General features: G+C 51.8%; 2 protein-coding genes across 3 annotated transcripts; one reads left to right on the top strand and one right to left on the bottom strand.

Annotated features, from left to right (window-relative positions):
* Positions 1 to 14: 14 nt before the first annotated feature.
* On the top strand, positions 15 to 24,857 carry HIGD2A (HIG1 hypoxia inducible domain family member 2A). 2 transcript variants are annotated; one of them, XM_059917758.1, is made up of 3 exons: positions 15 to 230; positions 19,100 to 19,198; positions 24,670 to 24,857. In XM_059917758.1, the coding sequence occupies exons 1-3, from the start codon at positions 77 to 79 to the stop codon at positions 24,744 to 24,746; spliced, it is 330 nt and encodes a 109-aa protein (XP_059773741.1). In that variant the 5' UTR covers positions 15 to 76; the 3' UTR covers positions 24,747 to 24,857. The 2 variants fall into 2 exon arrangements, with proteins under 2 accessions (XP_059773741.1, XP_059773742.1); XM_059917759.1 differs by lacking the exons at positions 19,100 to 19,198; positions 24,670 to 24,857 and adding an exon at positions 607 to 1,024 and having other exon boundaries at positions 20 to 230.
* CLTB (clathrin light chain B) lies at positions 2,851 to 21,051 on the bottom strand. The gene is made up of 5 exons (XM_059917756.1): positions 20,659 to 21,051; positions 15,592 to 15,638; positions 8,468 to 8,585; positions 8,095 to 8,206; positions 2,851 to 3,297 (listed from the first exon to the last, which is right to left on the bottom strand). Exons 1-5 carry the CDS (start codon positions 20,843 to 20,845, stop codon positions 3,126 to 3,128), a joined length of 636 nt encoding a protein of 211 aa, XP_059773739.1. The 5' UTR covers positions 20,846 to 21,051; the 3' UTR covers positions 2,851 to 3,125.
* Positions 24,858 to 25,227: the final 370 nt, after the last annotated feature.

Below are 25,227 nucleotides of genomic sequence, written 5' to 3' on the forward strand. Positions count from 1 at the left end.
CCCCGCCTTCTTTGATGACCTCATCAGGAGGCGGGGTTTAGCGTCCGGATTTTCTCCTAAGGCTGTAGCCGAAAACATGGCGACTCCTCGCCCTGTCACTCCGGAGGCACCCTTTGAACCATCGCAGCCCCCAGTCATTGAGGGCTTTAGCCCCAGTGTATACAGCACTTCGGAAAGCTTCAAGGAAAAGTTTCTTCGCAAGACCCGCGAGAACCCAATGGTACCCATAGGTAAGCAAGCGGGCGCTAAAGGTACTGTAGACCAAGAAGACAGTGATATAGAGGGGAATGAAATCGGGGAGGACCGGGGACGCCAGGTGGGGACCGGAATGAGAGTGGACCAGAGATGTAGCGAAGGGGCCGGGCGGTGAGGGGCTGGGCGGTGATTGGAGCAGGAGCTGGACGGGATTGGAGCAGGAGCTGGACGGGATTGGGACGCTGAGATGGGGCCGATTCTGACTCGAAGGACCCCCGCTTCGGCCAGCCCCTCCCACCTCAGCTCCACCCCATACCCCCCTCTCCTCAGCTGCTGTTTAGAGATTTTGACCCTGGGGGCGGGAGCCCAAAGCGGGGAGGGTGCTTCCCACCTGCTTTGTCGCCTCTTCAGGCTGCCTGGGCACAGCGGCCGCCCTTACCTACGGCCTCTACTGCTTCCACCGGGGTCAGAGCCAGCGCTCCCAGCTTATGATGCGCACTCGAATCGCCGCCCAGGGCTTCACGGTCGTAGCCATCTTGATGGGTCTGGCTGCCTCCACTCTGAAATCTCGACCCTGAGTCGGTGGCCTGGCCTTGAAAGCTCCGCGGAGATCGTTCCCAGCTCCAGGAGCAACCACCGGTCCTGCCACTGGCATTATTCCCTCATCTCCCCTGACAAGCCCCTGTATCAGTGGGGGCAGAAGTGGCCAATTGTGTAACCGACAGATTTTTTTCAGAAATCTCAGGTTCGGTTCAGTTTGAGTGTTGCATACTTCTAGTTGTGCTGCACCTTCTCCACTCCCTACTTAATAAACTCTGATCCACTTGTAGTTTGGTGAATTCATTCCCAGTCTCACCCCCATGGTTTTTGGTCTTTGGTTTTAGGAGAAAACAGACTAAAGACTGCAGGGACTCTTAGAATTCCAATAGTCTACTGATTCTCAAACTTTCCTGGTAAGAATCACCCTGGGGTACTTATTAAAAGTAGAGAGTCTCTACAGTGATGTTATACGAAAAAAAACAAAAAACAAAAAACTGATCTTTCCAACAGTTTTCAAACTTCCAGTAGAAAACCTTCCTTCATATGAGGGCTGCCATGGTTCTGTCAGAGGCAGGGGGCTCTGCCCTCCACTTCTACTCCTGACCCCAATCCCACCTCCTGAGAGCACCTAAGGCTCCACTGATCTAGACCATCTCAGCTTGGTTCTTGATGCATTTTACGGACCAGGAAACTGAGGCTTAGAGAAGCAGCCTGGTGTAACAGAAAGAGCATAAAGCATAATCCCAAAGCTTGCCAGTGGTTTGTGGCAGCACCTAGTGTTTTATGGCTAAGGAAAAAAGGAGGCTGGAGACCTGAGCAAACTCTAGAAAGAGGCAACTCATGAGTTTCTCATTCATGTAAAGTCTCAAACAGGTGTTCCTGGTCTGCAGTCAGCCCTAAAGTGTTGATTCAGATTCAGGTTCCTTCTATCCGTGACTCCATCAGTTTCAACACCAGCTGAATGACTTAGGCCAGCTAAGTTTCTTGCCCCCACCATGGTCTTTCAGCTGTAAGACAGAGATTATAAATGTAAAGCAGTACATTGTGGTGACCCTTGGCCTCCACAAGGAACAGATATGAAGTGGTGAGGACTATGGCACTTCTAGATAGGATGGCCACTATTTTTAACTGTTGGTGTTGTGGGGCCCCCCCCCCAAAAAAAAGATTAGTTGAAGTCCTAACCCCAGTACCTCAGAATGTGACCTTATTTGGGAATAGGGTCTTTTCAGAGGAAATCAAGTTAAAATGAGGTCAGTAGGGTGGGCCCTAATCCAATATGACTGGTGACCTTATACATGGACACAGCGACAGACACGTATAGAGAGCAGGCGACGTGAAGATGAACTCAGGATTGTAGTAATGCTTGTACAAGGCAAGGAACACCCAGGAACACAGATCCTTCCCTAGTGCCTTTAGAGGGATCATGGCCCTGCTGACATCATGATTTCAGACTTATGACCTCCAGAACAGTGAGACAATAAATTTCTGTTGTTCTAAACCAGACGCTGTGGTATTTTGTTATGGCAGCTCTGGGAAACTAATACGGTTGGCAATTAAATATTTTTAAACATTGTTCAGATCACAATGGCTTGAACATAACCTGTTTGCAACTCTGTTGAAGGGGAAGGTGTTGTCACTGATTGTTTCTCCCAAATCCACAAAAGAGCACAGCTGAAAGAGGGAGAGGGTCCTGACCAATCCCAAGGAAGGGCTGTGGCAGAGGCTACCTTCACCAGCCCCTCACCCAGGCAAAGAGGGAGCCCCCACCGGGAACCTCTGGTCTTGCCTCTTCCCTCCAAGCTGCTTCCCCTCTGAGTGTCTGTGGCTATATGACAGACCAACAGAATCCCTATGTCACGGGTTTGTTCAAGGATCAGAAAGGATCAAGCTTGCAAAAGCATTCTGTGAGAGGTTGTCTTTCCTCCTGGGGCTGGAGGCAGCAGACATAGACAGATTGGGATGCCCTCTGCGAGCTGGGAGCTCCTGGGTTACCAGGGAAATAGCCCTACCTTCTCTCAAGCCCATGAAGCTGGGAAAGTTCTAAGTACAAACAGCCCTGACACCAGCTGTGGCTTCCAGAGAAATGAGAATGATAATAAATAAGTGTAAAAAGAGTTAACAAGACACCCTTTAAGCCAAGAAAAAAAAATACATCAGGAGGGACAGTCACAATTTTGTGGACCGAGAGGAGATGTGAGGGGCTGGGCCATAGGGCCGTGAGGGAATGACAGTTGAGAGGGGTGAGGGTTCCCCTTCCCGGCCCCGGGAGATGGCGAGGAACGGAATAGGCTGTGTAGCAGCTGCTGGAGGCATTTCCCCCCTGGCCAAAGCAGCTGCTCCTCCTCTGCCCGGCCCGGCCCCTGTTTGGCGGCCATGTTGGTGGCAGGCTCCTAGCGGGACAGCGGCGTCTGCTTCAGAGACATGAGCACCGAGCGCAGGCGGGACACGTCTTTGCACTGCTTGCTGCTCTTGGGGTTGAAGTCACACAGCTGGGCCACCTTCTCCCACTCTGTGCCTGGGGTCTCCTCCTTGGATTCCTTCACAAAAGCCTCCTCAGATGCCCTGCAGGTGGAGATAGGACAGAGGTTTCATAGCTGTCTGCCTTTCCCCTGAATCAGTGATGCTCTGCTCCCACTGAGCAAGGCTGCTTTGTCCGGCCTACTCTGGGGTCCTTTGTCTAGACGTCTCCTCCCCAGCCCCGGGCCCTCTGACCTCAGGCCCCCAGGAACAGCCTTGCCATCAGAGGAAGCCTGGTTTGGTCCTGCCTCAGGGCCTTTGTACTTTCGGTCACCTCTTCCCCCAGACCTGTTCATGGCTTGTTGCTTCTTGTAATTCAGGTCTGAGTGCAGGCCTTACCTCCTCAGAAAGGTCTTCCCTTGCCACTGTAGCTCAAGTAGCCTCCTACCCCTGCCCCAGCACTGTCTGTTCATTACCTCTCTATCAGGAGTTCCCAAACTGGGGCTCCTGACACCTAAAGGCCCTTGGAGGAACTAATGCAGTACCTCAGCTATTTACATTTCCAAAAACTGAGCAGGACATTGACTAACCACCTAACTGAAGTCTCTGGTTCAGCATTGCCTCGGGGTTCTGTGGACCCTATAAGTGTTCTTTAGAAAAGAGTTGTGGTCAAAAATGTATAGAAGAATCAGTTAAAGAAGATCTTCAAAACAAGACTTGCAAAGCCTTTAATGTGCTTATGTGCACCACGAACGTGAGTACACGATGGATATAGCATCTGCCACATCCCAAGCATACTTGACTACAGAACTCTTTTTAGCCCAGAATGACTATTATCTCTGTGGCGCCACAGCCTGAGGAATGCTCCACTGGAGTCTTTGCCTTTGATTAGAATCAAATTAGGATGGAAACTGGTGGGTTTTTCATCAGAAGTTCTGGCTGACAGTTATAGAAGCCACTGATTAAGGAACAATGGGGAAACAAAGTATAATAAATGTAGTTTAGTGGACAAAACCTAAACATGGGAGTCATTAAGAGAAAAGCAATAAGGGATTCTGGGGTGGGGAGGGCTGGGTGTGTGTCCTGTTTAGCCAACAAGTGTCCCTAAAGCCCCTTTCTCCTTGGAAGCCCCCTGCATCTCAAGCAGGACCAGTTCTGCCACATGCCAGGCACTGGCTGATGGCAGGGAGCTCTCCAGGTGATCCCCATGGGATCGAGGATGAGCCAGCCCCAGATCAGGTGACCCGGCCCCTCGCTTGTGATCTTGCTTCCCTGCTGTGTGCTAATTTCCTAACCTGGGAAGGGAGGATCAGTGCCTCCACCTTCCTGATCTGTCTCACTGGCCTGAGAATCAAACAACGTAGCAGGTATGTGCAAGCTTGAGAAAATGTAAGGTGCTGTGTGGCATTGGCTGACCAGTGGGGCTGAGGGGAGCGATCCTAGGAGCTCTCTCTTCTGGGTCAAGAGGCTCCCCTCTAACCTTGTTGCTCAAAGTGGGGTTCATGGTCCAGCAGCACCAGCATCACCATGGAGCTTGTTGCAAATGCAGAATCATGGCCTCACCTCAGTCCTTCTGAATCAGAATCTCCATTTTGACAAGAGGTGATTCACAGGCACATGGAAGTCTGAGAAGCGCTGGTCTAGACTATTCCTCTCTTCAGGACTCCCTTGGGTGCTCCTTGGTCCATTTCTTCGGGCGCAACAGGAGCAATGAACCCCCTGTGGTATTCCCCAGCGCCGATGCCCTTCTGCCATCCCCACTCTCCTGCTTGAAACCTCCCATGGCTCCCCGCTGCCTTCAGGATCAAGTCTGAGCTTTTTAACATCTCACGACAGGCTTTTTGCAACTGGCTCCAAACTGACCTTCTCTCCCCATTCCCACCGCCCCAGGCGCTGCAGGCCGATAGATATTTCCCATCTCATTGCCTTTGCCCCAGCAGCTTTTCCCACCTAGGATGCCATTCCCTTCTCACCATCCCCACCCAGCACACTCCTTCTCACACTTTAAGGGCCGGCGGACTCTGATCTCTGAAGCCTGCCCGGGCTCTCCCTGAGCCCACCGTGTCCTTGCATGTGGCTCTTATCACAACACACTCCTGATCATGAGCAACCTGGGGGGACAGACCGTGTGTGTCTTATTCCTGTCTGACCAGAGACTGGCACTGGACAGATGGGAGAGTGGACGGAAGGAAGGAGTGGAAGGCTGTTACTCTGGTGTGCCCCATGATCTGTGAGAGAAGCGTTAGCCCAGACAGTGTCAGAGGCCTGCCAAGGGCGTATCCAGAGCGAGGAACAGCAAATATTTGGCACATACACACGTGGCAATCATCACACATTCATCACTGCATTTTTTTCTTCGGCTTCACAATCCCCAGCATACCGTCCAGGCTGTGACTACCAACCAGTGGGGCGGCATAAGAGGAAATCTCTGCCATCTCTGGTCTGGATCAGGCACAGGACCAACTAGACCCCAAAGCAGAAACACGTGAAAGGGAACCACTGGTGGTCTGGGCAGAGGCTCATGACCAAATTCAGGCTGAAGTTCTAAGGAGGAGCAGTGCACTTGTGGGCAGGAGCGGGGGATGGCTGTGCATTCTTCATAACTCCAGCACCAGCACTCAGTGTTTGTTTTGTTCAACAGAAGACTCACTCCACCTCCCCCCTCCAAGAGGCATCTCAGAAGTAGGGAGTTGGGCTGCTTTGCCCTTTGCCTCTCTCACCTGGTGATGGCCAGACATTCCTTTCTTTTCTTTGCCTGGATTTTAGCAAAGCTGTCTCAAAGATGCTCAATAAACATTTGCTGGAGGGATGGAGGTGAGGGTTGGTGCCTGTACCCAGCCCTCAGGCTCACCTCCTGCTCTGATCATCGCCCCAGGCCCAGCCATACTCATTTATACCCCACAAGGGGGAGACTCAAGAAACTGTGCCAGCCACACACAGGCCCTTGCAGAGGAGCAAAGGAGACACGTACACGTAGCCGATGATATCAGCATCTGGCTGCTGGTAGAATGCTTTGTCGGCGATCCTTGAGGGAAGGGGGTTAGGTGGGGGAAGACGGGATGGCAAGATGGACAGACAGGCAGAGGGTTAAAGAGAAAGAGAGACAGTGTTAGTACCTCCAGTTGGAGACGTGTTAGGAAGCATAGTTCTGGAAGGCTCGGCAACTCTCCACAGTCCTGAGAGGAGAGCAGGGATCCTCCACCCACCCGAGTGGGTGGCCTTTTCTAAAACTCAGCCCTATCATATTAGTCCCCCTGTTTACAAACCTTCAGTGGTGCCCCACCGCCTGTGTCTGCCCGCCCCTCGCCTCCGAGGCCCTGCACATGTGAGCCCTCATTCCGGCCCTCTCTCCCACCACTCCCTGGTGCCCAAGCACAACGTCCTTTCTTTCGTGTCATGCTGTTCCCTAGCCTAGAATACCCTCCCCCACCCCCTGCCCTCTTTCTCCTGGTGAACTCCTACCCACCTTCCAAAGCCCAGGCCCCCAGACACAGAGGTTCCTCCGCCACCCACATCCCTTGCTTCCACAGCTTTCCTGCAGAGGGCCCTACTGGTGAGTTCAGCCGTACCCGTGTGTTTCCCTCCTCTGCTCTTTGAGGACACAGACTGGGTCCTTCTCAGCTCGGCCTCCCCAGTGCCCAACCAGGGCCTGGCATGCAGCAGCTTCCAGCTGGTGGCTTCCCAGAGCCAGCCTTTTCCTTCCTGGCAAGTCTGGTACCTTGAAGTGCACAGCCTCAGAGGCAGGGGCTGCTGGCAGTCTCTAGTCTGAGACCATTTCTGCAAGGTATTCTCCGGTGGGCCTCCACTATCTTTCCTGACCAACATCTGTCCCCCTTCTTCCAGGAAGGACATCCTGATTGTCCTTTGAAGCCTCAGCTGCCCCCACTCAATCCCTGTGGTTTGGGTGGGACCAGACCCCACACACAACCCAAGTAATGGGACTATCGACCAAGCTTGGACCATGGGAGAGTCCCTCCCCCTGGGACAATCACTGGGCCTGGGGTGGGCACGTGACCCACACCAGACCAATGAAGGTCAGGTCGAGGACTTCAGCTAGAGCTGTTGGGAGCAAGAGGCTTATTTTCACTGAAGTTGCCAAGAAAATAGAGCAGAAGCCTGGAGCTGCTATTGGCCACCTTTGCCCCCATCCCAGGGGTGTGTGCCCAAGAGTGATGGCCACGTAGGGGAAAGCAGACCGAGAGACAGTAAAAGTGAGCACTGACGAACTTTGTTTCAGTGCCTGAGTCCACTGGGTCTGCAGCCCTTACCCCTGGCCTTTCCAGTTACATAGGCCACTAATTTCCCTTTATTCTTTAGCCACCTATGGGTCGAAGTGTTGTCATTTCTATAAGCAATAAAATCCTGCACTCGGCTTGGTTCTTCCCTTCCAGCCAGGCCTGTGTTCTCTGTCATGATAACCATGGCCACAGGGGGCCCAGGCTGAGCTGTTGGCCACTGGGCTCCAGGAGAGCCTGGCTTACATTCCAGTGGGTCCCAGGACCTCGTCTGCTGACTGGCAGACTCACTTTTCTCTGTCGTGGTGTGGAGGTCAGAGCTTAACGGCGTACCAGCTCTGCAGAGTTCAGCGCGCTGAGTTCCACAGGCCGCTGAGGAAACATCATTGTGGGTTCGGCTTCTCCTTCCTCCATGTTCTTGCCACCAAATCACCCATCCTCGAGACAGTCCCCCCACCATAGTTCCTCTCACTGTCCCCGTAGGTCCTCTCATGTCCCCGTAGCTCCTCATATCCCCGTAGGTCCTCTCATGTCCCCATCAGTCCTCTCATGTCCCCATAGGTCCTCTTATGTCCCCATAGCTCCTCATATCCCTGTAGGTCCTCTCATGTCCCCATAGCACCCTCGTGACCCTACAGTCCCCTCACACCCTCATAGCTCCTCTCACCGGTTGTTGATCTTGTTCTTCTCAACTTGTTCACTCTGGCGCTGGTTCCATTCCTCCAGGTCCTTCTTGGCCTTCTCCCGCCACTCCTGTTCCATCACTTTGGAGGCAGCATCTGCAACCCCCAACAGGTGAATGAACAGCGGCTTTCCGGGAGGGATGTGAGGCACAGCCGGCTGTGCTTCTGGCTGCTGCTTCTCCCCTCGGCCCCGGCAGGCAGCCCTGGGTCCATCCTCAGCCGATCCCACATTAAGGTGGGGCAGGGCCCCATATAGCCTAAGGCTTCCCCACCCGACCGTGTCCCAGAGAGCCAACCCAGTGGGGAGCCCGGGGCCAGGGGGCCCAGCCCAGCTTGCACACTCAGCCCTGCCCTCACCCAGCTCTTGCAGCCGTTTCCGCTGCTCCTCTCTCCATTTGCGGATGCTCTCGGGTTCCTGCGTCAGCCTGTCGACCTGGGCAATTGCAGCGTAGCCATCAGCTGGACCGTTAGCCTCCTAGGACACAAACACACGGCAGTGTACCCAGCCCGTCCACCTGCCCCCCCGTCTCTGGCACCTGAGTACCAGGACACCCCCTCACATCTCAAACCACCTCATACCCACTGTCTCCTGGGACTGTACCCTGCCTTTGCACTTGCTGTGCCCTCTGCCAGTAATTCTGCTCCTTGTGTGACTGTGGGCAAGTTACTCAACCTCTCTGTGCCTCACTTTCCTCATCTTAAAATGGGCTACAAAATAGCACCCACCCCACAGGGTTAATATGGGGATGAAATGAGTTTAAAAAGTGTAAAGAACTTCAAACGCTTCTTGGCACTCAGAGAGTTCCCTGTGTTTCTATCATTAAAGCCCCACTCTATTAGTTTTATTTACCCAATAACACAGTCCTAAATGGCCTCACTTTATAATATGCTTACTTGTCCATTGTCTGTCTCCTCCATCAGAATGTCACCCTGTGGCAACAGGGACCTTGCCTGTCCTGTTCACTGCTGTGTCCCCAGCAACCAGCACAGTGCCTGGCATGTAGCAGGTACTCAATAACTATTTGCTGAGTGAACGAGCAGCCCTGAGATAGGCAGGGTGGCCATGGCTACGATTGTACAGAGACGAAAACCTCAGACTCTGCAGCTGGACCATCTGGGTTCAAATCCCACCTCTACTGCCTACTATATATGTGTGTAGCCCAGGCAAGTTGCTCAACATTGCCTGGCCTCAGTTTTCTCATCTGAAATGGGAATAGTAATAAAAGTACCTCTAAGAGCTAGTTGTGAGGATTTGATGCAACAATATTTATAAGACATTTACAAGAGTGCCTGGCATAGAGTGATGGCTCAGTAAATGGTAGCTAGAATTATTATTATTATTATTATTATTCATTCCCATTTTATAGGGGAGGAAACTGAGGCCAGGAGAGATGGCACAACACAGTGGCAGAAGCAGGGCCAGAGTCCAGTCCTCTGGCTCCCAAGCCAGGGCTCTGCCCAATTCTCCACGCCACCTGCCAGGGTGGGGACTTGAAGCATTGCAGGCTGAGAGCTCAGCCCAGCAAGGATGGGGCTCCCCTCTGGTCTCGCAAAGCTGGAGACTTTATGATCCAGCCCCATCTCCTGGCACGCCCACTCTGGTGCTCTGTCCGCCCCGCCCCGTGCATTCCTGTCTGCACACATCCCACACGCCCATGCTGCCCGCCTTTGTCTCCTCTGTGCTTTCGGCCTTCAGTTGTCTTCCCTCCTTTCTCCAGCTGATGAAATCTTATTCCACCCCACGAGTTTCCAGCTCAGAGGTCACCAGCTCTGGGATATTTCCCAGCCCCCAAACAGATTTCACACCCTGTCCTCTCTGTGCTCCCTGTCACACCCTCACCTTCTACTGCGGGTGTCTCCCCGCTGGACCGCGAGCTCCCGGTGGGCAGGACGGGACCTTGTTTATAGCCTCTGAACTCCTGTCCCATCTTTTCATTGCTCCCTGTGCTCCTCCTGCTAGCACTCATCAAAACTGTCACGAGTACCAGAGAATCTTCTCCCCACCCAACAATATCTGTCCAGTGGTGCCCACTGTGGGCACACAGCTGGTGCTCAGTAAGCAGTGGCCGTGTGGATGAAGACCACCCCCCCCCGGGGCCAGCATGTGCCCGGTTCAGAGGAAGGGCTGGGTAAGCGTCTGCCCAAGGGGCTGTGGGCAGCAGGGCGAAGGAGCACGCAGATGGAACATCAGGGCTGCATCTCCAGCTGTCTTTGGGGAGAAGGAAGGGCAGGCCCAGGGCGGAGAGGTGCAGCCTGGCTCCTCGGATCAGGCCCACCCTTGGGTGGGGCAGTTGGGGCGCTGTCCTTATTCCTCTTTCCTGCCCAGCATTACACTTCAACTGAGAGAGTCTCTCAAGACATCTCGAGGGGCCTTTCCAGGGCCCTAATCTGGACAACACGAGTTGATCACGGATGTACCTTTCCAGTTCTGGGAACAACCCTGTCCTGAGGCTAGGCTACCAGGACCTCTGCCCAATCCTATAGACTGTCCCATCTGCAGACAAATGCAGTTACTTTTACTTTCTAGGTGTTTATCCAGGTGCTACATTTTATTTCTTCTTGGCACTCAGGATATCTTAAAAGCTTGGTTTGTTTACATGTTTACTATCTGCCCTCCCCACCCCACCCTACCCCACCCCCCAGTAAGTGAATTCCATGAGGACAGAGACTGCCTGTCTCTGTATAGTATGTAGAACATGGAGGGCCTGGCTGTAGGAGGATTTCAAGAGCATTACTTGAATGAATTAACAGATGTTCAGGCTTGGGGTCAGGGATGAACGAGACAGCCCATCATCCGGGAGCTTGGCAAAGGGAGTCCCTCACAAATGAGGACCATGGCTGGGGTACATGCATAACACGGGTCATGAAAAGAGTGGGGACAAGGGAGGGCATGACCTTTCTAGCCTGGGAGCACAGTAGGCTGGGAAGAGATAGGGAAAGGGCATTTCAGACCAAGAGCTGGCAGCTTAAGGACCACATGAGGCCGGTGCCTTTGGAAAAATCTGAGTACAGAAATGCTACCAGGTGTGGAGCAGATGGGGTGGGAGAGGTGGGCTGGAGGGGGTCCTCTGGGCAGAAGTCATCCCACGGTGTCCTTCAGGACCCACCATCTCCATCAAGACTGCCCTAAAATTAAGACTCACAGGTTACAGCGTTTTAAAACTTGCAGAGAACTTGCAATTAAACGGTTCTCTTTGGTCTTTACAACCCTACATGGTGGGTTTCATTATCTTTGTTTTACAGGTAGGAAAAGTCTAGCTCCAAAGTCCCAAGGTCACCCGGCCAGGAAATGGCAGGGCCAGAATTCAAACTGAATTCCTGGGTGTCACACATAGCCACACATGTGGCCACACAGGCAATAGGGACCAAAGTTACTTCTGTGTCACGTGATTTTGGTCTCCCTGATAAGTCTACCATCCCAAGATTGGAGACTGCGCCCCCTCCTCCCACTGCCCCACGCCCCATTCACCGTCTGTCTCTCTCACACCCACACACGTACCCCCCTTGGCTCGCTTAGTGGCTAGGTCAGGGATTTAGAAGCAGCTTCCAGGGCTACAGAGCACTTTTCTCAACAGACCTGCGGAGGCAGCAGTGCAGGGCTTCTAATCCCAATTTCACAAATGAGAAATCCAGCTCAGAGCAGTGACTAGTCCAAAGCCGTCCGGCTGGGAAAAGCCAGAAATGAAGCGCAGGTTGTCTGACTCCATCCAAACTCCTTTGCCGCAGCCCACCACAGCGCCCCATGTAGGTGCAGCGCCCCACGTAGGAGCAGTCTGGGTGTAGGAGCAGCTTGAGAAACCCTGGGGCTTCTCTGGGTCTGGGTGGGGGTGGGGAGCCTAGAGCAGCTGCACTGCACATCCAGGGGCACTGCTAGGTGTGGTCCAAGCATGCTGTGCCCAGAGGTGGCCGTGGCCCAGGCCCTGGGCGCAAAGCCTGGCCAAGCTGGGCCTGCGTCCTCCACCAGCACGGCCTAGTAACAGGCTCTGGCTGGGAGCTGTGCCCGCCCCCCCAACCCCCATCTCTTCCGCCTGCAGGCACAGCAGCCCTGCACCCATGGTCTCTTCAGGTTCCCGCAGCACACCCTTCTCTGCAGCAGATGCCAGGCTCCAGGCAAGCCCCAGACTGCGTGTCTTATCCTCTGTGCCTTTGCACATGCTGTCCCACTAGCCAGGACCACCCACATGCCCCTGGGCAGCCTGGAACCCACTTCCAGCATCCGTCCCTGTCACACTCTCTGACTTCAGTGCAGCGCCTGGCGCCTGAACCTGGTTCAGGTCCCAGCTCTTCCCGGCTGTGCAACCAGAGCTATTAAACCTCCCTGTGTGTCCTCCTCCTCATCTGTAAAATGGGGATAATGACAGAACCTACATCGTAGGGGTGTTGGGAGGATGAAATGAGTTAATCCACATAAAGCTTTTGGGTGGTGCCTGACGCATAGTAAGAACTCTTGAGACCAGCCCCACACCCAAGCCCTTGCCATCCTGCATGATTTTCAGGTCTCTGTCCTTTGAGCTCTTTGAGGACAAACATCCATGGGATTTGCCTCTACATCCGAGGCCCTGAGCACAGCGCATGGCACTCAGAATGCGAGTTGACTAAATGAAGGAATGAGGGGCTGCCTGCAAAGCGATGTGGACGGCACAGGGACACAGCATCAGAGCGACTGGGCTTTAAGTCCCCTCGTGCCACTCACTGGATGTGCGACCTTTAAGAAGTCCCTTCCCTGGGCTCCTTAGGTTTCGTCACCTATCAATTGGGAGTGACAACAACCCACTCAGGGTGCAAAATGGGGCCTGAATGTGATAACTGCCCTGCGACCCCTGTAGCCTGTAGCGGACGTGCACATGCACATGCACAGGTGGCAGAGCTGCAGGGCTCACCATAGCCTGTGGCAGGCCCCCAGCAGGCCGGCTCGCGCTGCACCATCGCCGCAACCAGGAAGAACATAGTGGTGCTGCCAGCAGACAAGGCCCTGAGAAGCTGTTTGCTGGCTCCCCTTCTCCAGCTGCTCTGGACTTATTTTCCTGCCCTGCCCCTGCCAGTGAGCAGTGAGGTCGGGAGGGCCACAGCCGGGCTCCTCTTTAATCACTTGACTGCTGCAGTGAGGAAATCGGGTCAGCCGCCAGCGGGGCTGGCAGCCCAGCAGGGCTCACCAGGGGCTGCAGGAATACTCTGAGCCCCTCCCAAGCTTGAAAGGGAAGGGGTCAGGAATGGCCAGGACCAAAAGGCCACAGGCTACAGTCAGGGCCAGGCTTGTCTCAGCCCAGCTCCCCAGCACTCCTCTCCCGAGGGACCCCCTCCGCTGGACACTGGATACCACCACAAGGGCTTCTGGGGGGCCATGCTGGCCGAGCATGTGCTGTGACTCCAGGGACAGCCAGGAGGATGAGGCATAACCGATCTGTGGGACTGACCAGCTAAAGCTAAGCTGAGCTGAGCTGTTGATTCCTCTAAGTAGCTCAACGGGGATGCAGGCTTATGCTTAGGACTTGTTGGGGATCAGGTTCACAGTTGGACCCCCTAGTGGCCCATAGCCTTCCAGAAAAGATTAAGAAAGGTAGCAGGAAAGTTCTGCCCAGGACCCTTGAAAGCCTGGGGTGCACAAGCCAGATCCTGCTCTATGCTCCATCCTAAGAAAAGTCTGCAGGGGCTTCCCACCCGCCAGCCGGCTGCTGTGGCCTGCCCGGTCCAGCAACAAGGGGATGGTACAAAGGGCACCAGATCAGGGGCAGGAGACCTAGATGAACCTGAACTTGGCCACTAAGCTTCTGAGTGGCTCGCCTCATCTGTGACCCCTCCCCTGCCTGTAAGGATGCTAGCGTGGCACAGATGTGAAATGAGTTACAGATAAACATAGCTGGGGTTATTCTTGGTAGCAGTGAGAATGAGAGTTACCACCGAGATTGGGGAGGAGGCCCAGGGTTTCTCAGATCCATTAAATACAAAGCGAGGCCTGGGGCAGGGAGGGAGAAGGCCTCAAGATCCTAATGTATAAAAAGGGAAAATTATCCTGCTCATGGTGTTCTAGGTACTTCTCCGGTCCCAAGTGTATCTCCAGCTCCAGGGCCACTTTAGGACACAGACCTTTTGGGTCAGGCCAAGTCCTTTTGATGTGTGCCCAGGGCAGGAGCAGCCTGAGTCTCAATGCTCTGCCAAACTGTACCAGCGTCAATGCTGCTTATTTGGTGCTCTCAGGCCCAGGGACACAGGAAGCCCTTAAAGTCCTAGAGACTGACTTTTCTAGCTTGCTGGTAGTTGAGTAATTTTCCAGAAATCGGACTTGGCCAGTTGCCCTGTGTAAGGTACCAGCCCATCCCTCTTACATAAGAAAGTATTGTTTGTTCTCCCTGAGGATTTAGGAAGCCAGCTCCTCCACGAAGCAGAGCTCAGGAGATCCTGCAGCTGCAGCCCCAGCAGTCAAGGGTCTCTGAGCCAGTCCAGTGGGAATTAAAGTTTATCCAGTGAAGGTTTTGCCCCCGCCCCCAGGTATCTGCAGGTTGGGGGTGAAGACTGTTGCACCTGTGGGGTCCTGGGGATGCTATTTGTGGTCCAAGTTCTTTAAGTACTTTCAAAATGATCTGTGTATGTATGAAGGGAGGGGGGTTAGGTGAGTGTGGAGAGAAGCAGTCTTTAACTAGAAATATCTTTACTAGCTGTTTTTTTTTTGAGGGGGGTGAGTGTGTGCGTGTGTGTGTTATAGGATCACTACAAAGAATTTTAAAACAATCCAGTGAAAGTGAAAGCCCTTTCCTTATCCCCCCTTCTCCCACAAGCTCGGGGCTAACCACTGCTAACAGTTGGTACACATCCTTTCAGATCTTTCGTGAAAACATATTTCTAAAATAAAAAACAGGACCATACTGTGCATATTATTCTGCAAGCTGCTTTTCCGTTTACTATATGATAGGCATCTTTTCATGTCAATACAGAAAGCTCTGACTGCTCTTTTTAACAACAGAATGGTTTTCCAATTTACCTACCCAGGCCCTCAATACTAGGCACTTAGGTTGTTTCCAGTTTGTCTGCTATTAAAATTATCCTGCAAAGAATCTGGGTGTCCTTGTCCAGCTATTTCCTTCAGGAAAATTCTGAGAAGTGGAATCTCTGGGTCCAAGGCTCACCCAGTTAAAATGCTCAGACATGGTGGAGATGACCACTGGATTCAGCCTCCCACCAATGGCACACACGTGTGCAGGGCCCTGTGTTTCCTTTAGTCCATGCCACTGCAGGCCACTTAATCTCCCCCTCTGGAAGCTGGACATCACCACGGGCAACCTGAGGCCACACCCCATTGATCCCTGTGGTCCTTATTCTTCATCCCCGTCTCCGACATGACCAAAAAAACCACGTCAAAACCTCTCTTGATGTTCCCATCCCAATGAACAGAACTTGAATCCCTAATCCTACCCATGATGGGGGCCAAAAGTTACTGAGACCCAGGCTGTCGGTCCCTGCCCCTGCTACGACAGAATCTTGCTTACCTGATACACATCTCCATTGACTGTAGTCCCCATGTCCTCAGAACCCGCTGGAAAGAGAACAGGAGACAGCATCACTCATTGCTCAGCTTATAGCAAGCAGGGTCTTACATTAGCCCCCGAAGCAACCTCTGTATATGTCCATGTGCGTACTGACTCCCCACCCTACACGCACACATAATGGCTACGTAAATAACCTGGGCTCAATCCTTGACTGTGCACAAAGCCTTCTCACAGCCATTATGACCTCTGATTTTCACCACAGACTTGTGACAAAGTTGTTATCAACCCATTTTACAGATTCTCAAATCGAGGCTCAGAGAGGCTACGTGATTGCCCAAGGTCACCCAGCCAGTTATAGCACCTCACCTACCTGAAATTAATTTCCCCTCAGCCACGGCTGGGAATGGCCCGACTGTCTGTGGAGCTTGTGCCCGGTGAGGAGGCAGAGGCTCTGGAGGCTCAGGGCAGGGTCTGCGAGGGCTCAGGAAGAGGGGCCTGCGCGTCTCTGCCTGTCCCTGTGGTGCCTTGAGCAATGGCTCCACCTGGGAGAGCAGGAATCACAGCCCCCACCAGGCAGCACCTGGCCTATTTTTCCTCCTCCTGCCCATCCCAGAAGGATTCGATTTTGCCCTCACCTAAACAATGACTCCTCCCGGTCCCTTTCCCTGACATCTGGTTAGTCACAAATTCCTGTGGCTTCTGCTGCAACAAGAATCCTCAAAGTTGCCCTCCGCCCTCTGCCTCCTGCCTGGCCCACCTGTACAACTACTTTGGCCTGTCTGCCCCGCTACTGGCAAGCACCTGGAGGGGCACGCCTGTGTCCATTATCCTCACCGCTGTCTTCCCCAGAGCCGTGCACGGTACCTGTGACTTAGGACGCGCTCAGAAACTATTTGTTGAATAAGCAAATGAATCAATGCATTAAAGAAAGAAGGAATAAATGGTTTTTGTCCACTCACTGGCCTCCCTGCCTCCATCTTCACCCTCTCCCAAACCTCTTTCAAACCAGCTGCCAAGGTTGACGTTTTGAAAAGCATACACTTGCCTATGTCACTCCTCTAATTAAAAATATAATGAACACAAACCAAAAGGAAATCCACTTCCCGTGGACCATGGTGGCCGACAGGGCCTGCTCCTTCCTTGGGGCCTTGGCAGGTGCTGTCCCCTCTCCCTACAAAGCTCTCCTGCCCATTTCCATGTGGGCTGCTTCCTCACGCCCTTCAGCCGCTGCTCAAACACTGCCTTATTAGAGGCCTTCCCTGACCACCCCTGACATGCATCTCCCAGCACCCCTACCTCCTCCCCTGGGCAGTTATTTTCTCTATAGCACCTACCACAGCCTGATATGCTTATTTTTGTATGTGCTTATTATCTGTTTTCCCCACTTGAATGCCCTCTGGGAGGGCAGGGACTTTGTTTTGTCCACTGCTGGGATCCAGCACCTAGAACAGTGCCTGGCACATAATAGGAGCCCAATAAATATTTGTTGAATGAGTACATTGAACCTTGGCCCATAGCTCGTGAGGATCTTTACAATCTGGCCCTGCCCATTTTTCCTGCCTCACTTCCCACCAGTCCCTCCCACAAACCCTATTCTGGTTTCCTCCTTCCCCAAACACACTATGCCGCATCCCACACCTTCCTTCCTACTTCCCTCACTAAAGAATGCTCTTTGGGATCCAGTCGTTCACCAAGGCCCAGTTCACAAGTCACCCCCTCTGGGAAGCCCTCTACTACTTCCCCTACTTCCCTGGGTGCTGATGGAAGGTCTCAACTCTGGGGTATCCCAGAATATCGTACAGAACCCTCCACCCTCTTATGCGATTACTGTGACCTCCCACAGGTCATGCACTCCCTTATCAGGCTCTGTACCCCACTCAGCTCCTAAGGGTGAGCAGTGTTGGCTAAATGGAAGCTGAATTGCTCTTTGGGGGCCCACTGTTATCTACAAGGCCTGAGGACTCTCAGAAACTGCAATGCCTCTTAGCCAAGACCCACAGGAGGCTGCACGAGATCACCGCAGATGGACAAGTACACTTTACCAGCCAGATAGAGCTGTGAGTAACGGTGACAGTGTTTTCAGCTTGGGGACTGAAGAGAAGGATACTTCATCCCATGGAAATAATGCCCAGCTGATATAGATTATAATCAACTTTGTTTTCACAGCCAAACAGTGATTGATTTTGACCAACCGTTGTCAGCCATCCTCCCTACTCATTCAGATGGGGTTTCTCCTGCATGGGTGGCCTGGCCCCTAAATCAGTGGCAACATCTTCTGCAAAGTGGCTTCTTCTCCTGGGGCATCTCCTCTAGCAGGGCCTTACGTTACCAGGGTCCATTCACGATGATGCTGGTCTGTGTGCCTGGCATTTCTGGAGGGGAAGTTGCGGCCCCGCCCCCACGACCAGTCCCAGTCTCAGGCCCCTCTTCCACAGGTGCCCACCCTGGCCTTCAGAAAGTCTCCGTGCCCCAGTCTCTCAGTCCCATGAGTGTTCCCCTGGAATGAGGCTTAACCTCTTTGGGAATCCACACACAGCCACACACAGAATTACAAGTCTCTGTCCCCACAATGAGTAGCCCATGGCACGTTGATAATCACGTGTCCACGGTCCGAAGCCGGCACAACAGGAGTGCGGCAGATACGAGTCCCGAGGATAACCCCATGGGTGTTGCTTCTCTCAGATCCCTGACCCCTTTTGGAATGGAGGCAGACAAGGGTCCAGAACATTCCTGGGAGGTTACTGAGGCCCATCAGGGGAAATGGGCTTGCCAGGAAATGACTGGGCAAGTCAGGGTCAGAGCCAGGCGGAGTGCTTAGAAATCTGGGTGTGAAAATGTACACACCTCCTGGGCCCTACCCAAGGCTGATGAATGGAAACAAAGTATCCATTGCTCAGGCTGGCCTTAGTTCCAGCCCCAGAGGAGAGACTCAAAGTGGCTCAGGCTCAGGCCTACACTAAACAGTCTCCCCAGGGGTACCTGGGAGCCCAACGTCAGTGCGCTCAGCACAGGGGCATCATTCAAGAGACGAGACTCAGCAGTGATGACTGGTGCTGGCTGCGGGAGCTTCCGCCCAGCTCCCAGCAGCCCAAGGCACATTTTCCGCCCCTCATTTGGACTTCTGGCACTCATCACTGGTCTCGGGGGATTACTTGCTCATCACCATCTAGGCCTAGGAGGAGCAGATCAATTCCATCCTATCTGGCTACCTATTGAGCCGCCATCCCATAACCCCTCCTGGATCCCCATGCCCCACTCAGCAGAGCAGCTGAGCATTTGCAGCTTTAGTGGTTGTGAGTCTGGGAGACCCTCAGAGGGCCATGTCCCTGCTTCTCTCCCTGCCACCTCAGGTCTGGGGCCAATCTGTGCACCACCCCTGCCGGAGAGGGAACCTCTCATCCAGGCTGTAAACCCCTGGAGCCCCATTGTCCTGGGAGAGGTCACAGCCTGCTCAACCCCCAGCCACCTCTGCAGCCCTCTGCCTGACTTCTACCTGCTTCTCTCTTAGGTGGTTCTGATACTGGCTCTCCCAGCAGGGCCTCTCCCAGGCCAACCCGACTGGGGAAGTTGGTGGTCTCAAGGGGAAGATGTGGACAAATGAATACTGGTACGTGAACGTGGGCCCACATTTCCTAGGAATTCGCTGGGATGTGTGAGGGTCCTGCTGAAGTGTTAGGAATTGCTGCTTCTTCAGAAGTCCTCCACTGCTGGCTTGGTTGGGTAGCAGAAGACCCCCCTCCCTACCTCTACATCTCATCACCTCCCAGGGTGACTGCCACAGCATTTGAAAGAGCATGGAGCCCACAGTTGAGAAGCCTGGGATCAAGTCCCAGATCTGTCACTCATGGCTGTGTGACTTTGAGCGAGATACTCAGGCTCTCTGGGCCTCCAGTTTCTTATACGTTACAAAAGGCTTGTTATGTTTCTCATACCAAGAGGATACAGAGATGCTTCAAGCTCCTCAAGCCACAGGAACTGTCTTATTCATATCTGTATCCCCACTGGGCCTGGCACACAGTAGGTGCTCAGTAAATGCTGAATGAATACAAACATGACTAAAAGGATCCTTACTTGTAAACATTTTTTTAAAATATGTAAGGTACCACTTATTCCAACAGGCCCATAAACTCCTACCAAAATGACAACATTAACAAGAAGCAAGCACTGTTTTGGAGGTACCCATGAAAGTGATATCTACTTTTTTACTAGATACTTTTAAGAAATTGCCCTTTCAGGCAGGACCAGGGCAGGAACATTGTTGATATACACAGTATTGCAAGGACCAGGCCCCAAATCCTGAGTCCTGGACCACCTTTGGAAAACCATTGAGCTACAAACCCCAGGAGGACAGGACCACATCTGACTGAAGCCCCCTGTGCTCCTGCCCCCACCCTGGTGTCTAACTCAGAGCCTGGCATATGGAAGACAGTGCGGTCAGGTGGAAAGAGTTAGAGTTAGAGAGAAATGGTTTAGAGTCCTCACTCTGCCACTTACTAGTTGTTTCAGTAGTGTACATTTTGAGCCTCGGTTTTGCCATCTCTGAAATGGATTTAACAATGCATATGAAATGATTAAATGTAAGAAAAGTGCCTAGACCAGTGACTGCAGGATGGCAGGTGTTCCCCAGGGAAGGTCTGTGAGTTCTTGGAGCACCCAGCGTCCCCTGCTTTCCCAGCTGTTAGGAGGGAGCTACGTCTGAGGGGCAGGGAGATCTGGGGCTCTGCCCACACCTGCAGGGCTCAACCTGGGACAGCCAGCCTACTGGGAAGCTCAAGCCTGGGCTGTGTTGGATTCCAGAGCCAGGCAATAGTGGAGTTGGCCTGGGGATGAAATGTCATGACGAATTTCTATCCTGGGAGCCACCAGATCCACAGCCCCAAGCAAGGCCTCAGACGGGGATCTCCAAAAGATCCCCCCGCCTCCGCCGCATCTCCTCCAGGTCCGGGTCAGGCACACACTAGCCCCAGGCCTGCTCCTGGCTGGCCATAGCAGGCCCTCTTCACTCCACCCGGTACCCCGGGTGCGAGCCCCAGGACCCCCAACCCCCAGGCCACCGGGCTGACTCACCCCTACTCGCGGGTCCCGGTTGCGCGAGGGCCGCCTGGCCGCCAGCAGGTGCCCCGAAGCCCTCGTCATTCTCTATGCCCGCGATTTCACTCTCCTGCTGGGCCAGGAAGGCAGCCGCTGGGTCCTCCTCGGCCGCCTCGGGGGCCCCGCTCTCCGTCGACGAGAAGAAGCCAAAGTCATCAGCCATTTTCCCCACGTCTCTGCTGAAGCGTCCGCCTGGCGCTCGGCTCTGCCCGGCGCGTGCCCCGCCTTGCGCCCGGCGGCCGCGACACTGTCACCCGAACCGCCCGGGGGAGCCGGCCTCGGCGGGGACGGGCTCGGCGCGGCGGCCCCGCACTTCCTCTCCGCCACCGGGCCCGGCTCGCCTGTCACTGCGGCTGCAGGCGGGAGGAGCCGGGACGGGAATGCGGTGATGTCACCGGCCGAGGGAGGAGGCCCGCAGGACGGCCGGAGGTCGCCTCGCAGCGGCCACAGGAGGGCGGCAGCAGGACGGCGGCGCAGCCCGAGGGGCCCAGAGGCCCGGGCCGCGCTCCTCGCTCCGGGCCAGCAGCATGCATTTCCAGGACACCAGGACAGGGCGCAGCTCCCGCAGGGTCTAGAGGCGAAGCGGACTGGAGAAAGTGACCATAGTGTGTACAGGGCCACCGCAGGTTGGCAGCCCGGGCTTCGGGAGCACCGAGGGGGTGGTCGCTGCGCAACCTGGCCCCTGATTCATTCTGCAAAAGTTTCTTCTCCTAAGCTAGGCGGGTGTTATGAAGCCCATTATCATGAGCCTTGGAGAAATGACAGTAAGTCCCACGGCTTTATTGCATCTTTCCTGCAAGTCCAGGGCCTTTCCCACAAGGCCGTGTTGTTTCCGTGCATTTTTTAAGCACTTCCTTTCATTCGGTGAGGCTTCAGCTCAGACCGCCAGAGTTTGTGTGTCCTGACTGGGTCCCTACTTGGAGGCTGGGTCCCTTAAATGTCCCTTAAGGATGAACCAGCTTGGGAAAGGCAGACCTAATTTATCCAGGCAGCCTGCCGCTGTCACCTGAGTAAACAGTCTCCAAAATACAGTAAAACCGAGCCTTGGCGCCGGGGAGAATACAACCTAAGAGGCCTACAGATGGGAAATGGCCAGACAGCACAGCGTAAAAGGCGCTCTGACATTTAAACACAGGGTATTGGGGGGCCCGGAGAACCACCATTGGATCTGGACTTTGGGATTTTCTCTTTCTGATTTGAAACTTGAAAGTCAACTATAACCTGGAAAAGAGAAAGGAAAGATGCGCTGCAAACTGTGGGTTCCCTTGGGGGTGGGGAGCAGAAGGCTAGACCGAAGGGCAATTTCAGTTTTGCACAGTAATAATTTGATGTAGTTTTCACTGTTATGATGAGAATATAATCATTTATCAGTAGTGTAAGAAAGAAAGAAAGAAGCTTCAGGCCCTGCACAACCTGGTCCAAGCACAGCACTCCATCATCATCCATCTCATTCCTCTTCCTCATTCCCCCAGCTGCAGGCTCAGGTTCTGAAAAGACCTTGAAAGTTTCCTAGTTTAACAAACCAGCCATAAATGTCGACTCCAGGTTTCATAGAGACAGAAGGACTAGTGAACATGCTATGTGCCCGCTGTGATCTCCCCTGGATGTTCTTACTTGATTCCCAGAGACTTCGGTGCCACTACAGGCACTCTTCCCAACTATTTCCTCCTTCCTTCCTGCTCCTTCCTAATTTAGCCATCAGCAGAATTTAGCTCCATGCTTAATTTATACAAGTTACTGGTCCAGATCATTCTGCAACCATGCTTGCTCTTGTACATGACTCTTATTCTTAATCATGAATATTAAAAATGATCGTTAAAAAGTTATCTTTTGAACCATGCAGCACTTCTTTGTGCTGGAGATTCCCACTTTCTTGACACCTCCCTAAATATCTTTGGAGATCTCTAAACACAGTTCTTGTCTTCTAATTCTCCATTTAATTGTGAAGCTCAGTAATGGTCAAAAGACATGAATAAATAAAGTTGAGTAAAGATATGGGACAGTCTCACAGAATCTAAATTTCAGCTTATGAAGTCTTAAGTGGAGAAATTTTAAAAACATTTTTAATGGAAAATTTCAAGCATGCAGAAGAGTAGGAAGATTGATATAATATGACTCTACATACTAACCCCTGAACCTCAGTGTTACCAACATAGAGTCAGTCTTGTTTCATCTACAACCTTTATTCCTCCCCATATATTATATAATTTCATCTGTAAATCATTCACTATGTTAACTTCTATTTTTTTAATTTAGAGATTTTTTTTAATTGTGGTAAAAAAAATACATCAAAAGTATGGCCTTTACCATTTTTTTTTTGTTTTGTTTTGTTTTTTTTGTTTTTGTTTTTTTTGCCTTTACCATTTTTAAGTGTACAGTTCAGTAGTGTTAAGTACATTTACATGGTTGTTCAACAGATATCCAACTTTTTCATATTACAAAACAAATTCTAGGACTTCCCTGGTGGCACGGTGGTTAAGAACCTGCCTGCCAATGCAAGGGACACGGGTTCGAGCCCTGGCCTGGAAAGATCCCACATGCCGTAGAGCAACTAAGCCCGTGCGCCACAACTACTGAGCCTGAGCTCTAGAGCCCGCAAGCCACAACTACTGAGCCCATGTGCCACAACTACTGAAGCCTTCACGCCTAGAGCCCATGCTCTGCAACCAGAGAAGCCACGACAATGAGAAGCCTGCGCACCGCAGCAAAGAGTAGCCCCCGCTCACCACAACTAGAGAAAACCCGCACACAGCAACGAAGACCCAACACAGCCAAAAATAAATAAATAAATTTATAAAACAAACAAACAAACAAAAAAAGTCTATACCCGTTAAACAATTCCTCACTTTCCCTTCCTCAAAGCCCATGGCAACCATCAGTCTACTTTCTGCTAATATAAATTTGACGGCTTTAGATACCTCACAAAGGTGAAATCATACAGTATTGTATCCTTATTTCACTTAGCATAATGTTCTCAAGGTTCACCATGTTCTGACAGATGTAGCATGTGTCAGAATTTCCTCCCTTTTTAAGGCTGAATAATATTCCATTGTATGATGTATATACCACATTTTCTTCATCCATCCGTCCATGGACACTTGGGTTGGTTCCACCTTAGTTATTATGAATAATGCTGCTGTTAACACAGATGTGCAAATATCTCTTTGAGATCCTGCTTTCTGTTCTTTTAGATATATACCCAGGAATGGCATTGCTGGATCATATGGTAATTCTATTTTCAATGTTTTGAAGAATCACCACACTGGTTTCCAGAGCCACTACACCATTTTACATTCCCACTAATAAGCTCCTTTTTTTTTTTTTTTTGATTTTACTTTCAAGGTTCCCCACTGCCCTTTTTAATTTCAGACTTACAGAAAACTGTAAATAATTCCCATAGGCCTCTCACCAGATTCCTTAGATGATAACACTTTATCACATTGTCTTTATTCTTTTTTCTTCTGTCTCTCTTTCTCCTATACTGTTGGAGAGTAAGTTGTAGACACCATGACCCTACATCCCAAAATATTTCACTTTATGTTTTCCTAACAATAAGGACATTCATTTACATAACCATTATACAATTATCAAAATCAAGGTATTAATATTCATATAATACCATTATCAAATTGACATAACTTACTCAGATTTCACCAAATGTCCCAACAATCGAAGAAAAGAAAATCCCAGATAATGTATTTATGTATTGCATTCAGTTACCTTCTCTGTTTGATCTTCAATCTAGAACCGTTCCTCTCTTTATTTCTCTTTCATGACATTGATGTCTTGAAGATTACTAGTCAGTTATTTCATCCTTCAATTTGAGTTGTCTTTGTTTCCTCCTGATTAGATTCAGGTTAAACATTTTTGGCAGGAATAATACAAATGTGATGCTGAGTTCCTCTCAGTGCATCATGTCAGGAAACACATAATGTCAGTTTCTCCAGTTACTGGTGATGTTTATTTATGTATTTTTTTATTTTTTAGCCGCTGGCATGCGAGATCTCAGTTCCCCAACCAGGGGTCAAACCCGCATCCCCTGCATTGGAAGCTCGGAGTCTTAACTGGACCGCCAGGGATGTCCACTGGTGATGTCAACATTGATCACTTGGTTAAGGTGGTGTCTGTCAGGTTTCTCCACTGTAAAATTACTACTTTTCCCTTTATAATTAATAAATATCTTGTGGAGGGGTACATTAATACTTGTAAATTTTATGTCACTCCGTAAAATTACACCAATTCATTCATTACAGCATCTACTGATTTTTGCATGATGCAGGCATTATAATGATAGTTGCCAAACGGTAATTTTCTAGTTCCATCATTCCTTATACATTTATTAGTTGGCTTTCTACTATAGGGAAAGTGTTTGTCTGTTATGTCTGCAAGATTCATAGACTCATTTGATCCAAGTGGGTTGTAGTATTTTGCTATCATTATTTATTTTAGTGCTCAAATTGTCCAAGATTGGGTCAGTGGGAGCCCCTTCAAGCTGGCTCCTGTGTTTCTGATATGTCTACATCATTCTTTGAGCACATTCTCACT

This window comes from Balaenoptera ricei, chromosome 3, assembly GCF_028023285.1.
Source record: "Balaenoptera ricei isolate mBalRic1 chromosome 3, mBalRic1.hap2, whole genome shotgun sequence".
NCBI classification, from domain to species: Eukaryota; Metazoa; Chordata; class Mammalia; order Artiodactyla; family Balaenopteridae; genus Balaenoptera; species Balaenoptera ricei.

Excerpts from the sequence above, each read along its gene's own strand:
- HIGD2A (XM_059917758.1), top strand. The coding sequence starts at position 77 with ATGGCGACTCCTCGCCCTGTCACTCCGGAGGCACCCTTTGAACCATCG. Across the intron at positions 231-19,099 it reads GAACCCAATGGTACCCATAG|GTGGTTCTGATACTGGCTCT; the intron begins GTAAGCAAGCGG and ends CTTCTCTCTTAG. Across the intron at positions 19,199-24,669 it reads ATGTGGACAAATGAATACTG|CCGCTGGCATGCGAGATCTC; the intron begins GTACGTGAACGT and ends TTTATTTTTTAG.
- CLTB (XM_059917756.1), bottom strand. The coding sequence starts at position 20,845 with ATGGCTGATGACTTTGGCTTCTTCTCGTCGACGGAGAGCGGGGCCCCC. Across the intron at positions 15,639-20,658 it reads ACCGGGACCCGCGAGTAGGG|CGGGTTCTGAGGACATGGGG; the intron begins GTGAGTCAGCCC and ends TTCTCTTTCCAG. Across the intron at positions 8,586-15,591 it reads TCAATGGAGATGTGTATCAG|GAGGCTAACGGTCCAGCTGA; the intron begins GTAAGCAAGATT and ends TTTGTGTCCTAG.